Genomic DNA, 18,718 nt, shown 5'->3' with positions numbered 1-18,718 from the left:
AAGCTGGGTTTGCGTCCAAGATCCTGGGTCTTCCAGCAGGACAATGACCCCAAACATACGTCAAAAAGCACTCAGAAATGGATGGCAAAGAAGCGCTGGAGAGTTCTGAAGTGGCCAGCAATGAGCCCAGATCTAAATCCCATTGAACACCTGTGGAGAGATCTTAAAATTGCTGTTGGGAAAAGGTGTCCTTCCAATAAGAGAGACCTGGAGCTGTTTGCAAAGGAAGAGTGGTCCAAAATTCCGGGTGAGAGGTGTCAGAAGCTTATTGATGGTTATAGGAAGCGACTGATTTCAGTTATGTTTTCCAAAGGGTGTGCAACCAAATATTAAGTTAAGGGTGCCAATACTTTTGTCCAGCCCATTTTTGGGGTTTTGTGTGACATTATGTCATATTTGCTTTTCTGCCTCTGTTTTATATTTGTTCCAATACATACAAAGGGAATAAACATGTGTATAGCAAAACATGTGTTAATGCAATACCTTTTTTGTGTGAAATACTTGATTTTCAGGAAAAATATCAAGGGTGCCAACAATTTCGGCCATGACTGTATGTCCTGGTGACCAGTGCCACCATGTCCAACATAAGGGGGAATCTAGAGTTTTGAGTTGTCGCCAGGAACTGGTGAAGGGGAAATTTTCCATTCAAGCTCTTGTTAGGGGTGACAACTGTTCCTCACTTTGGATTGATTTCCTTACTTTCAGTTGTGTCCACAATACAAGTGAAGGCAAATCTCTGAACTGGGAAACAAAACCTGACATAAAAAAAAAAAAAAAAAAGGTTTTACCCATTCCCTACTGTATTTAAAATACAAAAAGTTTTGTCTCTAGATAGACCAATTAATAACATTGTACAGGTCAGCAGTCAAAGGAAATGCTGAAGAGCCAAACCCTTATTTAATGTCTATTTAGATGAGAGACTAAACTAGTTCAGCTGGCCAATAAAGTGTGAATGCAACACTGATAATTGTGTAGCAAATCAGTTTACTGGTTGCATCTCCAGACGGCTTGTTTTAGCACCAAACAGCGCAAAAGATGACCCAAACATTTAGCGATGAACAGATTTTAAAGTGAACCTGAACACAAAACTTTACTTATATCTGGAATTCTCCTAAAAAATAGCAGCGCCGCTCCTGCTGAGTGAAAACACCCTGGTACTCCTAGGTCAGCAGCCTCATAGCTGTATATCTGCAGTGGGAGAGCACTGTCCCTCTGACTGCTAGTCTCAGGAGATTTAAGTGAGGTTCCATAATGCGACTCGTGTTTGTTAACCGTCCTTGTTGGAAGCTTTGACAAAGATGGCTGCCGTCTCCATGTAGAAAGTGCAGAACACAGAATGTTAAAGTGTATGTCATTCCACAAAATAAAATTAAAAATACACTCACCGGCCACTTTATTAGTTACACCTTGCTGGTATCAGGTTGGACTCCCTTTTGCTTTCAGAACTGCCTTAATTCTTTGTAGCATAGATTCAACAAGGTGTCAGTAATATTCTTCAGAGATCTTGGTCCATACTGACATGATAGCATCACGCAGTTGCTGCAGATATGTTGGCTGCACATCCATGATGTGAATCTCCCCTTCCAACACATCCCAAAGGTGCTCTATTGGATTGAGATCTGGTGACTGTGGAGGCCATTGGAGTACAGTGAACTCATTGTCATGTTCAAGAAACCAGTTTGAGAGGATTTGAGCTTTGTGACATGGTGCATTATCCTGTTGGAAGTAGACATCAGAAAATGGGTACACTGTAGCCATAAAGGGGTGGACATGGTCAGCAACAATACTCACATAGGCTGTGGCATTTAAACAATGCTCAATTGGAACTAAGGGGCCCAAAGTTTGCCAAGAAAATATCCCCCACACCATTACACCACCAGCCTAAACCATTGACAAGGTAGGATGGATCCATGCTTTCATGTTTACGCCAAAGTCTGACCCCACCATCTGAAATCAGGACTCAGAGACCAGGCAACATTTTTCCAGTCTTCTATTGTCCAATTTTGGTAAGCCTGTGCGAATTGTAGCCTCAGTTTCCTGTTCCTAGCTGACAGGAGTGGTCTTCTGAAGCTGTAGCCCATCTGCTTCAAAGTTCAATATGTTGTGTGTTCAGAGATTGTATTCTGCATACCTTGGTTGTAAAGAGTGGTTATTTGAGTTACGGTTGCCTTTCCATCATCTTGAACCAGTCTGTCTATTCTCTTCTGACCTCCGACAAACAAGGCATTTTCGTCCACACAACTGCCTCTCACTGGATTTTTTTTTTTTTGGACCAGTCTCTGTAAACCCTGGAGATCGTTGTGCATGAAAATCCCAGTAGATCAACAGTTTTTAAAATACTCAGACTAGCCCGCCGGGCACCAGCAACCACACCACATTCAAAGTCACTTAAATCCTCTTTCTTCCCCATTTTGATGCGTGGTTTGAACTTTAGCAAGTCGTCTTCACCACATCTAGATGCCTAAATGCATGGAGTTGCTGCCATGTGATTGATTAGCAATTTGTGTTCCAAGCAATTGAACAGGTGTACCTATGAAAGAGGACGGTGTGCGTGCATATCCATGTAGTTTTTTTCTAGCCCCTTAAATTGTTAATTATTCTATCTATTTAAAAATCTGCTAATCCTGCCAGTTCTCCTAAGTCCGTTTTAAACTGACCACTGCAAACATGGAAGCAGATCTCTGCTGCCATGATCAGTGTGTGTTCCTGTGATCACTTCTGGAAGTTACAGGATGCCATGCCAAATCACGGAGTGCTTTTATCTCCTGAGGACAGTTGTACGCCCACTGCAACCTCCTACTAGTTTAGGAAAGAAGCAGTCTTATTTACACATGCAATGGGGACGTTTCCCCATCTGTGGCTTACATCACGCATAGCTGGCAGAGAGTCTTGCCATACACAACAGGTGGGCTTACATCACACAGTGGGGAAATAACTTACCCGTCTGAGTGCTGCGTTCCAGAACCAGCTCCTGTGTTCACAGCGAGGCTCCAGCTGGGAGCTACTGTCAAACTGAAGCTGGATCAGGGATGCAGCACAGATCGGGAATTTACTTCCTCAATGTTTGTGTGAGGTTATCCCTCCCGTGTACCCAAACTGCCAGCCCTATAATGTAAACCACAGATGGGAAATATCTTCAATGGGTCTGTAATCTAGCCCATCTCTTACTAAACTGACACCTCCCTGCTACAGATGCCCTGATGAGGGAGTCTGCAACTTCGTGCATAGAATAACATATTTACGCAATTACCCAGGGTAACTTGTTTGGTCTTCTCCTGGACCAAAACCAGAAGATTTCTGTAATGGATGATCAACATTTTTTAAAAATCCTTAACACACTTTTGTGTTTTTTTTTTTAACCTTTGGAATGGCCCACATAAGCACAGAATTGATGCTCAGTAGGGAACAATACTAGGAACACTATCAATGACAAACTGAAAAGCACAGCGTATACATGGATACTTCAGAACCTATTCTACAAAAATCAGTCTCAGATTTTTTAAAATGCTTAAATTCTGCACTTGGGGTAAATTGCTACACCAAAGACCTGCAGAGGTCAAATTTACATAACTAAAAAATCTGGCAGTAAGGTTTACTTAGGGATTAAAAAGAAACACTTGTTCAAATATGCATTTATAAAAAGATTTGTTCACCTTTGGAAACATGTTTATGTCCACCCGTTTTTTGGATGTAACATGTAACCTGTTCACACTGGCACTCTGCTGCATACAGTGACTAGCCAGCTAATGTAAGACTACAAGTCCCAACAGCCTTTGCAGCTGTCTGCTTGTAGTTCTCAATGAACTACCACAGCACTGTTGAGCCCTGTAGTAGTTTATTCTCTTCCTGCCCATACGAGGAATGAGCACACAGATACACTAACAGGTCTGCAGGGCTCCTGCATGGCACCAGTGATCTGCTGATCAAGGGTGCAATGCTTTCTAGGCTCCAAGTAAAAATAAAAATATTGCACATTTTTACCTGCACAAAAGATTAGCATTTATTATTTGAAAAAAAGTGAACTCAACCTTTAACTTTTTTTTTTTTTTTAAACACATAGCCAACATTCATTGCAGCAAAGTGCCTGTGAAAGTAAATGGGTGCTGCAAGCTTTTATCCTCTCCAAGAGAAGCCTGGGAGGTGATCACAGAATAGCAAAGCAACACAATCACTCTTATTTTTTAGTTAGTGCCTTGACTTTACAAAGTGTTTACAAGGCTTCAATAATGCAAAGCAAATGCTTATCCTTTATACTCATGTAAACAATGCCTAAAAAGAGTGGGGGGGGGGGGGAAGAAAAAAACCACAATCAAATAATCCTCCTATAAACAGCTTCAAAAATTTTAAGTGGAAGACAAGGTGCTAGAAACATCTTGTTCAGTCTTGACATGCATTGTTGAAAATAAAAAAAATAAAATCTGAAAGTCCCACAAAATCTTCTAATTTCATGCCCTACGGTCACACTGTTAAACTTTAAGGGCAGCTTCACTCCGATCTGCTGCGCTGTGGCTGCAGCCAGTGTATCAGTGTTTTTTATGCAGGTTAGCTGTGCTTTATAGACTTTTATTATGTCCTATGGTGTTGATGCAGGACTTTTCGTGCACTTTCAGAATATGCACCAAAACCGCAGGACATAACAGAAGTCTATGGAAAAGTGCAGCTAACCCACAGCAGGTCAGTGTGAAGCCAACCTTAAAGATGTAGCAGAGGTTAAGGGATTTCTGCAATTATTTGTGATGTCGTCAATATACACTGAAAGAAAACTCCTCTGTAAAACGCTCAAAATGCATCAAACAGGAAGTGCACCTCCGACAAATATTCTGAGCCATAGTGTCAATGTATGGCAGAGCTGCTGACACTTTTGGAGGTGCCACCACCACAGCCTAAAGGAAATATTAAAATCAGAGTGTTATACTTTCCCCCCATGATGCAGTATTTAGGCCTCAGGGACCAACTGCCAGGCCTGAATGCTGTTACATGACAGAGGCAGTGTGATATTATCAGCCCTGTGTAAACTTCGCCACCATCTGACATGGAGTTTACATAGTATTTTGAGACTGTGATGGAGGGGGAAAAAAAAAAAAAAAAAAGTAGTGGGTTGAGAAATAGGTAAAGTATCTGTCTGTTTAACCACTTCCTGCCCTCAATTTGTATTATAGCATTCTTCGACACAGTGCTGGTGATATGTATTGTGTTGAAAATCTACTGTCCCCTTTTATATTGTAAAGTGCTGCGTAAACTGGTGGCGCTATATATATATCATACAGGATTTATATAGCGCCAGTTTGCTCAGCGCTTTACAATAGAATAATAATTATGTTAATAAACGTTCTCCCCAATGGGATGCAGCAGCTGACACTTGACTGCATGACTGCTGGCTCACAATCCTGACCGTCAATGACAGTTGGGGTCCCCGCTGACAATTGTGAACCTGTCCAACTGGTTCCCAATCATGTGATCACTATGTCAGCCCTGACAGTGATCACATGCAGGTTGGAGGCTCTGCTGACAAATATTAAAGTGGTGTTTAGCCCAAAGCAAACAATTATATTGCAGCTTACCAATTCTTAGATGTGATAGTTGTATTAGTTTTCATTTTTAAGCTATTCCTTTCTTAAGCTTTCACCAGGTGATCCATTTACCACTGACAGGGATACGAATAATGATCAGCTTATTTATGCAAAACCTTTATCCCAAAAGGGAAGAAAAAAAAAAAAAAACCGGTTGCTGTAACCAATTCTAAAGTGTGTGCTGGAGTTTGACAGTCTGTAGGAGGGGATTGTTGGATGTAGCAGCAGATTTAGACACTGTCAAATTGAAGCCAATGCTGTTGTCCAATGGTGCCCCTGTGCTCATTCATTCTGAGTGCGGGCACTCTAATACAGGTGGTGTATTACTGGCCAGGTCACCAGGTGAAAAATACTAAAAGAATGCAGCCACCTCATCTAATGAACAGTAAGCTGCAATTTATTAAATTTAGTTTCAGGTTTATTACCACTTTAACACTTTGTTAGCCTACTGATGAACACGGACACCTTTAACTGCAAAGTTCATCTGCAGTGCCAGCTTAGCCATCATATACAGTTGCACTATTATGAATATTACTACCTTTATTAAAATTTGGAAAAACCTATTATGTTACATTTTTGCATTTATCACCGTATACAAGAACAACCGTCATTGTCATTAAACCCACCAAATAAAAACCCTATGGCCCCTTTCACACAGTGGGTGAAATCACGTCTGCCTGCCTGTCAAGTTTTTCAGGCAAACCTTATCAGATGGTCCAATCACTTCCATGGTCCATTCACCTACCTCCAATCAGATAAAGGGAAGGGGATGCTTCCCCCTCTGATTGGCAGATCAGAGGGCAATTTGTTGTTAATCGGCAGTGGAATCCGTTTATTCCCAGAAGCCCATAAAGCAGAGCAGGCTCAGTCTGTGTCTGCTCTACATGAACTGAGCAGACATGGACCTGTCATCCATCCACTCTGATCAGCGGAGGAACAGCGACAGATCCCCTGCTAATCAAATCTGAGTCCGCCCCGTGTGAAGGGGGCCTTAATGTCCTTAAAAACCTGCATTTTTTTTTTTTTTTAATTTAGGTATGCAAATTAGCCTGTTAAAGAATAATTCCAGACATTGCCACGTTTTACATAGTTACATTGGTCCAGCTACAAATTCCATACCCAGCCAATGCCCCTCGGAAGCTGGAAATCACTGAAGTAGACACTGCTACTGCTGCTCTGTCCCCTGAAACATGTCATTATACACAGTGGATATAAAAAGTCTGCACATCCTTTAAAATGTCAGGTTTCTGTGATGTAAAAAAAAAAAAAAAAAAAATTTCAGAATTTTTTCCAACTTTAATGTAGCCTATAAACTGTACAACTCAGTTGAACAACAAACTGAAATCTTTAAGGTGGAGGGAAGAAAGAATAAAAAACTAAAATATGGTTGCATAAGTGTACACACCCTTAAACTAATACTTTGTTGAAGCACCTTTTGATCTTATTACAGCACTCAGTCCTTTTGGGTATTAGTCTATCAGCATGGCACATCTTGACTTGGCAATATTTGCCCACTCTCCCTTGCAAAAACACTCCAAATCTGCCAGATTGTGAGGGCATCTCCTGTGCACAGCCCTCTTCAGATCACTCCACAGATTTTCCATCGGATTCAGGTCTGGGCTCTGGCTGGGCCACTCCAAAACTTTAATCTTCTTCCATCCATTCCTTTGTTGATTTGAATGTTTGCTTTGGGTCGTCATGCTGAAAGATGAAGTTCCTCTTCACGTTCAGCTTTCTAGCAGAAGCCTGAAGGTTTTGTGCCAATATTGTCTGGTATTTGGAACTGTTCATAATTCCCTCTACCTTGACTAAGGCCCCAGTTCAAGCTGAAGAAAAACAGCCCCAAAGCATGATGCTGCCACCACCATGCTTCACTGTGGGTATGGTGTTCTTTTGGTGATGTGCAGTGTTTTTGTGCCAAACACATCTTTTGGAATTATGACCAAAAAGTTCAACCTTAGTTTCATCAGACCACAACACATTTTCCCACATGCTTTTGAGACACTTCAGATGTGTTTGTGCAAACTAACTGGGCTTGGATGTTTTTCTTCGTAAGAAAAGACTTCCGTCTTACCACTCTACCCCATAGACCAGACATATGAAGAATATGGGAGATTGTTGTCACATGTACCACACAGCGATTACTTGCCAGATATTCCTGCAGCTCCTTTAATGTTGCTGTAGGCCTCTTGGCAGCCACCCAGACCAGTTTTCTTCTCGTCTTTTCATCAATTTTGGAGGGACGCCCAGTTCTTGGTAATGTCACTGATGTGCCATATTTTCTCCACTTGATGACTGTCTTCACCGAGTTCCATGGTATATCTAATGCCTTGGAAATTCTTTTGTACCCTTCTCCTGACCGATACCTTTTAACAATGAGATCCCTCTGATGCTTCGGAAGCTCTCTGCGGACCATGGCTTTTGCTGTAGGATGCAACTAAGAAAATGTAAAGAAAGACCTACTAGAACAACTGAACTTTATTTGGGGTTAATCAGAGAAACTTTAAAATGATGGCAGGCGTGTACCGACTCCTATTTAACATGATTCTGTACACGCTATGTCCCCAGTTATAAGAGGGTGTGCACTCTTATGTAACCACATTATTGTTGTTTGTTTATTTCCCCTCCACCCCCCTAAAAGATTTCAGTTTGTTTTTCAACTGAGGTGAACAGTTTATAGGTCACATTAAAGGTGGAAAAAGTTCTGAAATAATGTATCTTTTTATATTACAAAAACTTGACATCTTAACAGGGGTGTGTAGAGGTTTTATACCCACTGTAAGTCTGGGTCTTGTTTTATCGTTCCTATATTCTGACCTTCTTCCAAATGGAATTTGTGCATGTTATGCTTCCTTGCCTATGGCAATTTGTGAGTGTGTAATCGGTTCTTTTTCATTTTAATAAAATGGTTACTGGGTAATGCACTAGGCTTCTTCTGCATCCTTTGTTTTTGTTTCACTGCTTGTCAGATAAGATTCCCCAATCTGAAGAGGGATGCACTGGCAGAGCATTCCTGGTTGTGCCAGGATAACTATGAAGAGTCCGTCACTGTGACACTCAACTTTGAGTCACTGTTTAGCGCTATGGTGTCATTTCTGTAATGTAAATGCTATTTGAGGCTACGTTGGAGAGATTTCCCCTCACTTCTGTTTCGTTTTGGCCAAAATGTTATTACCAGATAGAAAGCCAGGGAAAATCTTGAAAAGCAAGCAAAAAAAAAAAAAAAAAAAAAAGCTGACATAGGGTTTGCGCATTCCCCTACTTAATATAAAGCCCAACTAAAATAAATCTGAAATGATCCTCTGCAGTGTTGCTGTGTCTCCACTGGAAGGGATAACTGGTTTTTTTAGGTCTATGGCAGAGTAAAGATGCCTCTACTTACCCGATCCTTTGTTTCCGACAGATGGCACCACTCTATGCTCTGGACTGCTTCTTGGCATCCTTAGGACCAATGCAGGGCTATGGACCTTGCATTCTTCTTGATGTCAGGACTTCTAGACAGCTGGAGCACAGGGAAGATGCCATGGGGACTAATCTAGCAGCACCAAGGAACAGGTAAGTCCATTTTTTTTTTTCCATGCCCCCTACACCTAAACCAGCAGCTAACCCCTGCAGTAAAGGCACAGCCCCACTGCAAGAGAGAATTTAACTGGAGCTGAACTCTAAAAGAAGCCTTTCTACTTCTGTCTGTTACTGTTGGAGAGTTTCCTTCACTTTGGCCAGTAAAACTTTTTCCAGAACAGTAAATATCTTTTAAAGCGGGCCTTCACCCTCTACATAAAGTTCCCTGCTCTCCACCAATAGCGCAGTTTTACACAGGAACAGGATACGGGCTTCATGCACATGGCAGTCTGGAGTATGGTGTGTCAAATCCTGGTGTTTGTGAGCACCTGAAGGCAGATATAACAAACAGCCCCACTGCCACCAGCCTGTCAGAATCTATGACAGGCTGAAATACATGGCAGCTTGTTGCTGTACCGAGTGTTACTAACGTTTAGGGCAATATGCATTGAGGGGCATCTGCCTCTTCTAGCACACCAGTTGACCAGGATGACAAGGGTGACTACACTGCTCCTCCAATAGACTGGATGTTATTGATTTGGATCATCAAGACTGGTAAGCTACAATACACATTTGTGGTTTCGAGTTTAGAAGCATTATAAGCACTTAACTCAAAAATTATGAATTTTAACTTTGTGTACGGTTTCTATCAGCAGACCTGCTGGTGCTCACAAGATACTCAAACCTCATGCATTTTGAATGTATCTGCAGGTCTGTACCATAACCCAGGCTACTACCAATGTGATACCTGAATTATAGGGATGCACCGAAATTTCAGCCATCGAAAACATATTGGCCGAAAATAGCCCTATCAGAATTTTACCAATAGGAAAAATTTAGCAGATACAGGAGACTGTGTACGACAGATGTGAGGGGGGGGGGGGGGGGCGGCAGAGAAAAGCAGGAGAGGAGCAATGTATGCAGTGACTGGCTGGCATACGATTGGGATTAGCTGTCACTTTCACCCCACCTAAAAAAAACAAAAACACAAAAACAAAAAAAGTTTCCTTTTAGTTTATTTCTTGAGATGAAAGAAAGTTTCCTTAAGCTCCGGGGAAATTGACAGCCAATTCTGTGAGCTATAGTGAAAAAAAAAAAAAAAAAAAAAGCAGGCAATTGCATTTAAAAACCAGCACTGACATATAGTGACAGCCAGTGAGGGAGCCTCTCTGTATACACTACTCCCCTCCTGCCCTCTCCTTGCACATACTGCCCCCCACCCCCACTCCCCAACAAAGAGGACCTGCCACTCATATGCTATCACATAGGGGACAATTGTCCCCTATGAGATCGCAATAAAATCGTAAGTTAAAAAATAGAAAAAAAAAAAAAAAAAAACACAAAAATATTGGAGCCTCCCCACCCCCACATACGCAGACATTTTGGTTTCGGTTCGGTTTTCGGCCACATGCATTCTGAATTTTCGGTATCTGTTTCGGCACCAACATTTTCATTTCGGTGCACCACTACTGAATTATCTACACATACATGCTATAGGATGCAATTTCCTACACATAATAGGCTAAGGTTTTCAGATTGAAAGAAATATGCAGCAAAAGCGTACAAAAACAGTTTATGTTCACATATAGAATTGTTTTTTAAAAACTAAGCCTGTATTTAAACTCTGAAACAATCGTCATTTTGGCTTGCAAAGGAGTTCAAAGTACAAGATTCACTAAACTGAAAAGAAAAAAAAAAAAAAAATTCAAATGCATTCCTTTGTTGCAATCGTTTTACCTTCTAATAGCGATGTTTGGCACATCCCAAAAATATACTTTTGTATTGAGTTTTGAAGGTTGCTACATTTAGCCTACAAGGTCCAGCTGTATATCCACCCTCTTCTGCACACTCCTGAGATGGACTACAGTAGCACATGTTGCCAAAGCTGACACCTAAAACCAGTCTGCCCACACAGAACCAGCTAAAACTAATATGCATGCGCATTGGATACTAGATTTGTAGTTGAGAAGGGTAGTGCATATGACTCCAACATACAATACTTGTACTCAAAAATAAAAATGAAGAGACAACGGCATCCATGGGCAGTGCGTGGAAATAACATTTATGAAAAAATAAAAAGGTACCGTATGTTGAAGACATTTGCAGTTTCTAATAAATGGTTGTAGTTTAGGACAGAATGCGCAATTAGGATGTTATGTTAAGTAGTGTTTAGTGATGCTTTCATAACTTACTGATGACCATTGTATGCTACTTTTTCTCAGCAGTGTTTTTGCATTTTTACTTTCATAAGGTTTCATTCCAAGGTTGTGAAAGCAGCACAAAAAAAGGAAAAGAGAAAAAAAAAAAAAAGTCAGATTTTACAACTCTGTACACATATCCTGCATGGCTAGTCTGCCACAGTATACAAAACGCCTTCCTTTGTCACTCGATCAGCTGTTTGCTTGGCCCGTCCTCTCTCCCTGCTTCCGGGTAGTAACAGACCAGCCAATCGTATGACAGCAAGCTGACAAAACAAGCAGCTCAGCACTCCTGCCCTGCTCTAGTAATATGCAACAGTTTAATAAGGAAGTTATAGACAAGGGGGGTGGGGGCAGCATTTTTACATCAGATAATTTCCAGGTCTTTTAAACACATACCAAACTGACCTTTTCCCTACATAGGTACACTATTCAAGGCGACAGATGACGGAAGCACCTACCTTAACACCTAAACGCATGTGATCGTTTACAGGTATAAAGATCACCCAGAAGATGAGGTTTTATATTCTAGAAGCACACAATGACATAACTAGTTCCAGAGGTGAGACAAAAAAAGACTGTGGGAATGAGTCAGAATTTCTGTAGGCTGGTTGTCATTACAAAGCCCAAAACATTTCCACCCCAAAATTAAACAACTTGTCAGCTTTTACAAGAGAAAACAAAATGTATATATCTCCAAAATAAACAAAAGTACCCAAATATTAAAAAAACCAAAGAACTCAAATATAAACAAAAGCACCCAAATAGAGCCAAAGCAAAACAAAGGTACCTAAATAGAAACAACAAAAAACCTACAGCACAAGAACTGAACACAGCTTAGGCCTAACTTTGAATTTTTACCCCCCCAAATAATTCTGCCTGTTCCATCAAACGTCTTCACAACACTTCCTTTCATAGTAAAGCCACAAGACAAAAACACCAGTGTCCTTTACCAATACACAGGGGAGAGGGGGGCTGCTGGATGGAAAGAAAATACAAGTTCCCAACAAGCACCCCCTTCCAGCTGAGGTCTGACAGCCCCTTTAAAGCCACTGGTGCCAGGCAGGCCCGATATAGAGAATATGAGCCACGGGGCCTGGTTAACCCCTCAAGTGCCATAGGCCTGGGGCTGGAAATAGACAACTACCTATATAGAACACATTAATACAAGCTGAAAGCCTGTTAGAGACAGAAGACTTTAACAAAGCCTATTAAACACAGGCCAGATTCATCGATTGGAATATTTCCTTTAGGTCTCAAACCAATCGAGAGGAGACAGGTGACCCTTTCTGTGCTGAGGAGTCCTGCATTGCAGACCTGACAAGTCCAATCGGATTCTTTGTGTTCATTTAATGCGATGACACTTTCCTAACTCATTGTGTCTGGAGATAGGCAGGAACAAAGAAGAGATCTGGGGGTATCAGACAGGACTCCTGGAACGCCTGTACACCCTGAGCCTGGCCGTCTCGGGACCCGCAGGCACAATCATTAGTGTAACATATCATAAATACATATAGAAAACAAATCAAGAGATGTGCAAGGCCTCTTGATTTGATTTATGGAAGCAGTGAGTAGGGAGCCTGCCTGATTGGGAAGTCTGATTTGTTTATTTGTGCAACTCAACCCCCAAGGTGAGTGTGTGTGCGTACACACATATATACACATACATGCACACACTTATAAAGGTGATGTCATTGCACAGGCTGACACAGGGAGGCCAGGCTGCTTTTGTATAGAAGTACAGTGTCAGGATTATGGAGTCATAGAAGGGGGGGGGGGGGCAGAGATGACATCATCTGCTCCTACACAGACCACCATATGGCTGCATCCAGACCATAATAACAACACTGACAACACTCAGACAACAATACACTAAAAAACTTTTACAAAAATAAAACAAAAGCAGACAACAGACAAGTGTAGAAAAGAGAAGAGGCAGCAGGTCCTGTGTTGTCAGCCTGATGAGAGGTGACGTCACAAATGACAAAGAAGTGACCAGTGAGGACAGTTAGAACTTACCTCTGCCCCCCTTCCCATCCCCCATGCAGATTACACAAACAAGCCATGCCCCCCCCCCCCCCCAAAACTGGGAGGCCCTGTAGAGTAGTTGTCAGGCTCCAGTTCAGGAGACCTCCCCCAGTACAGATGTGTGACCCCCCCCCCCCGGTTGGGGGTCTCTTGAGGGAGATTGAAGGGGGGGGGGTATATGATAATAAGCCCCAGGCAGGCATTATGGAGAAGGATCCAGCTCCTGAGCCCGGTGATAGAGCTGGGAAGATGGCAGCAGACACAACACCGGCCGTACAATGGTGTCACCCCCTCCCCCTTCTTCCTCCTGACACCCCGACACCTTCCAGAAGGATACAGTTTGACAACATCCGTGTCCATCCGCCTCTTGCCCGGGCTGGGAGATGACATGGTTCCAGCTCCCCCCCGGGGTGTCCCTCTCCGTCGGGTACACTGGCCCTGAGCTCCCTCTGGGGATTTAGTCGGCGACAGACAAATAAAAGAGGGGCGCTCTTCCTCCCCCGGGGGCCTCTCCTGCTTCGCTCGGTGCCTCTACAGGCGGCTGGGGCCCGGGGCCTAACACGTCGGTTACCCCCCCCAGCCGCGATCTCCTGTTGCCGCTGCAGCAGATTCCTCCGCTCACCGGGGACTCCCCTTCAATACATCAATAATATAACCGACTACGAGCACCCCCTGTCACGTGACCCCCACCAACAGTGACGCGCCGGTCGCGGAGGAGGACTTAAAAACAGAGCAGGCTGGGCGGAGTCAAAGCGGGCGGGCGGGGACTCTACCTGCGTTCCAAGCCTCGCTCTGGAAGGACGGCGCTCCAGTCCGTATACATGGAACTGGTTTTTGGAGTTGTATTAAAGATGGCGGGGCACAGGGAATTGTGGGAGTTGTAGTCCTGTGGCAGCACCTCACTGTTTGACAAAGTGTGACAGAGTATCGCAGGGCAGGGTGTGTCAGCTTTGGGTTTGTTTTTGTATTGTGATTCACTGAACAGCTGCTGGCAGTAATCCTGGGCCACTCTCTATTCTACTTCCATATACCCTGAAAAAAATCTGAACTAAATATTTCCTTTATATTAAAGGTATAGTTCACCAAAAACTCCTTTTTGCAGATAAGAGGTATCTGTCTATAAAAATAAACTACTTAGCGCTGACTGAAGCTGCATAATTCCCTGCTATAGGTGTAGGCCATTTACATACCTCCTGAACCTGACTGGAATACTCCCAGGAGTCAGGCATAGTCATTACTGCTCACCCCCCCGCATCACAAAGGTCAGCTCCCAAATGTTGAGCTCAGAGCTACTGCACCAGGGGAAAGAGAGAGCATTTGAGGGGGTTTTGAATCAGGGAAAGAGCGCACTCCTGTGAGATGGTGGAGGTGAGAAGTAATAACTAGGCCTCACTTAGCAATGCCCTGAGAGTATGCCTGTCAGATTTCAGGAGGTATGTAAATGGCCTACACCTATAGCAAGGGCATTATTCAACTGTACCCAAAGCTGCACAGTTTGTTTTCATTTACAGCCACCCCTTACCTGCATAGGCAGGTTTTTGATAAAGGTGAACTAACCCATTACATTTTTTTTACCTCTGTGCCACATGCTGACATGTGTTGCGTTAGGCAGCTGTTCATATGAATGGGGTATCCTATCACACCAAAAAAGGTGCATGTACTATGTATTGTAACAACACACACGTGACTCCCCTCACCACACACAGCACATGATCATGTGTTTGGCACACTGCAGCACACGGTGTTGGCAAGATGCATTGGGTTGCCATTCAGAATTAACACACCAATACATGGTACCGTGGTGTGATCAGGGCCTAGGGTGAGCTTGTGCTTTACGCAAAGGACAAAGCAACAGCTTCACTTTAAAGTGACACTGAAGGCCCCTTTCACACAGGCATTCCGATCACACCCATCTGGCAGGTTTTCGAGCAGACCTGATTAGAGGCTCCATGCACCCTATAGAGAGGTGGCCGTAACTGGACTTCTCCTCCAGCTCCATCCAGGCCCGCAAAAAAAAAAAAAATAACGTGAAAGGACTGCATACTTTTCCATTTTTTCAGACCTAAACACGACAGATTGGATATAAATGGACAGCAGAGTCTCTTTCATCAGGTCGCCCAAAGAACTGTTACAGATCCACTGAGCACAGATATCAAAACCCTGACATCTGACCCATTCAGCTCCAATTCAGCAGGGGAACTGCTCATGTGTCCCCTTGTTTATTAAAACAGACTCCGCTCCATGCAAGAAGAGCCAAACTCAGATTTGAAAAAAATATATTCAAGTATGTATTTCTACCCCAATAAAGTCCTTCCTATTGCCTCCTCCAAACATTTTTTTTTTTGTTGCTGTGTTCTGACTTCCTGATAGAGAGTGGCTATCCTCAATCACCATGGTCCCACTGTATGCCAGCCTCTCTTGCTCACTCATGAGTTGGACTATGGCAGTGTTTCTCAACATTTTTTTAGTCAAGGCACCCTTTAAAATTCTGCACAATCTTGAGGCACCAATTACAAAATGTAAAAAACTAAACTAATACATAGTTTAACAGAATGCAGCAACATCTGCACATGTAGGACACCCAACATTAGAGGTGCACAATTAAAATCTGTGGCTTTGTGTAACTAAAAGTTGAAAGTGGGAATACAGCGCTGGAACTGCAGCTACACTCCACTGGTATTGTTATCTTAAGATATTCATGTTGGTGTAAATCAGTGGTTCTCAACCTTTCTAATGCCGCGACCCCTTAATACAGTTCCTCATGTTGTGGTGACCCCCAACCATAAAATTATTTTCGTTGCTACTTCATAACTGTAATTTTGCAGTGGGAGGACTAGCGCCCCATCACTGATGTCAGTGGGATGAATAGTGTCCCATCATTGGTGTCAGTGGGAGGAACAGTGTCCCATCATTGGTGTCAGTGGGAGGAATAGTGCCCCATCATTGGTGTCAGTGGGAGGAACAGTGCCCCATCATTGGTATCAGTGGGAGGAACAGTGCCCCATCATTGGTGTCAGTGGGAGGAACAGTACCCCATCATTAGTGTCAGTGGGAGGAATAGTGCCCCATCATTGGTGTCAGTGGGGGGAATAGTGCCCCATCATTGGTGTCAGTGGGAGGAATAGTGTCCCATCATTGGTGTCAGTGGGAGGAATAGTGTCCCATCATTGGTGTCAGTGGGAGGAATAGTGTCCCATCATTGGTGTCAGTGGGGGGAATAGTGCCCCATCATTGGTATCAGTGGGGGGAATAGTGCCCCATCATTGGTGTCAGTGGGAGGAATAGTGCCCCATCATTGGTGTCAGTGGGAGGAATAGTGTCCCATCATTGGTGTCAGTGGGGGGGAATAGTGTCCCATCATTGGTGTCAGTGGGGGGAATAGTGCCCCATCATTGGTATCAGTGGGGGGAATAGTGCCCCATCATTGGTATCAGTGGGGGGAATAGTGCCCCATCATTGGTGTCAGTGGGAGGAATAGTGCCCCATCATTGGTGTCAGTGGGAGGAATAGTGCCCCATCATTGGTGTCAGTGGGAGGAATAGTGCCCCATCATTGGTGTCAGTGGGAGGAATAGTGCCCCATCATTGGTGTCAGTGGGAGGAATAGTGCCCCATCATTGGTGTCAGTGGGAGGAATAGTGCCCCATCATTGGTGTCAGTGGGAGGAACAGTACCCCATCATTAGTGTCAGTGGGAGGAATAGTGCCCCATCATTGGTGTCAGTGGGGGGAATAGTGCCCCATCATTGGTGTCAGTGGGAGGAATAGTGTCCCATCATTGGTGTCAGTGGGAGGAATAGTGTCCCATCATTGGTGTCAGTGGGAGGAATAGTGTCCCATCATTGGTGTCAGTGGGGGGAATAGTGCCCCATCATTGGTATCAGTGGGGGGAATAGTGCCCCATCATTGGTGTCAGTGGGAGGAATAGTGCCCCATCATTGGTGTCAGTGGGAGGAATAGTGTCCCATCATTGGTGTCAGTGGGGGGGAATAGTGTCCCATCATTGGTGTCAGTGGGGGGAATAGTGCCCCATCATTGGTATCAGTGGGGGGAATAGTGCCCCATCATTGGTATCAGTGGGGGGAATAGTGCCCCATCATTGGTGTCAGTGGGAGGAATAGTGCCCCATCATTGGTGTCAGTGGGAGGAATAGTGCCCCATCATTGGTGTCAGTGGGAGGAATAGTGCCCCATCATTGGTGTCAGTGGGAGGAATAGTGCCCCATCATTGGTGTCAGTGGGAGGAATAGTGCCCCATCATTGGTGTCAGTGGGAGGAATAGTGCCCCATCATTGGTGTCAGTGGGAGGAATAGTGCCCCATCATTAGTATCAGTGGGAGGAATAGCGCCCCATCATTGGTATCAGTGGGAGGAATAGCGCCCCATCATTGGTGTCAGTGGGAGGAATAGCGCCCCATCATTGGCGTCAGTGGGAGGAATAGTGCCCCATCATTGGCGTCAGTGGGAGGAATAGTGCCCCATTGTGGGTGTCAGTGGGAGGAATAGTGCCATATTGTGGGTGTCAGTGGGAGGAATAGTGCCCCATCGTTGGTGTCAGTGGGGGGAGGAATAGTGCCCCATCGTTGGTGTCAGTGGGGGGAGGAATAGTGCCCCATCGTTGGTGTCAGTGGGGGGAGGAATAGTGCCCCATCGTTGGTGTCAATGGGGGGAGGAATAGTGCCCCATCGTTGGTGTCAGTGGGGGGAGGAATAGTGCCCCATCGTTGGTGTCAGTGAGGGGAGGAATAGTGCCCCATCGTTGGTGTCAGTGGGGGGAGGAATAGTGCCCCATCGTTGGTGTCAGTAGGGGGAGGAATGGTGCCCCATCGTTGGTGTCAGTGAGGGGAGGAATAGTGCCCCATCGTTGGTGTCAGTGGGGGAAGGAATAGTGCCCCATCGTTGGTGTCATTGGGGGGAGGAATAGTGCCCCATCGTTGGTGTCAGTGGGGGGAGGAATAGCGTCTCATCGTTGGTGTCAGTGGGGGAGGAATAGTGCCCCATCGTTGGTATTAGTGACACAAATGATGGGGCACTATCCCTCCCACTGACACCAATGATACTTACCTTGCTGACTCCTGCTCCAGCCTGGGCTCGCTCTCTCCCTCTCCCATCTACAACCTGCATACCTGGCTGCAGCAGCAAAATTTGCACTTACCTGTCAGCTGTCTTCCTTCTCTGGCCTCTCTCTTCACTCGCTCCTGCAGCTCCCTCGATCTTCTTCGATCTCCGCGCGCTGCCGCTCGGCTCCTCCTCTCCAAGCTCCACCTCCTCGCCGGTGATTGGCCGCCTGTGTGCCTCTCCTGAGCTACAGTTCCGGTGGCCAATCAGCGGCGAGGAGGCGGTGACAGGGGCAGCATATCATCCG

General features: G+C 44.4%; 1 protein-coding gene across 1 annotated transcript in view; it reads right to left on the bottom strand.

Annotated features, from left to right (window-relative positions):
• Positions 1–14,074, bottom strand: part of UBE2H (ubiquitin conjugating enzyme E2 H) — a 58,071-nt gene extending 43,997 nt beyond the window's left edge. The window contains exon 1 of the mRNA XM_089676917.1: positions 13,695–14,074. Coding sequence (XP_089533043.1) covers positions 13,695–13,747 — 53 coding nt within the window. The 5' untranslated portion in view covers positions 13,748–14,074. The remainder of the gene's footprint in view (positions 1–13,694) is intronic.
• Positions 14,075–18,718: the final 4,644 nt, after the last annotated feature.

Source organism: Staurois parvus, unplaced genomic scaffold (assembly GCF_062004578.1).
Source record: "Staurois parvus isolate SC_StPar_1 unplaced genomic scaffold, SC_StPar_1.0 ptg000175l, whole genome shotgun sequence".
NCBI lineage: Eukaryota > Metazoa > Chordata > Amphibia > Anura > Ranidae > Staurois > Staurois parvus.
This window is presented reverse-complemented; position numbering and strand designations above follow the sequence as displayed.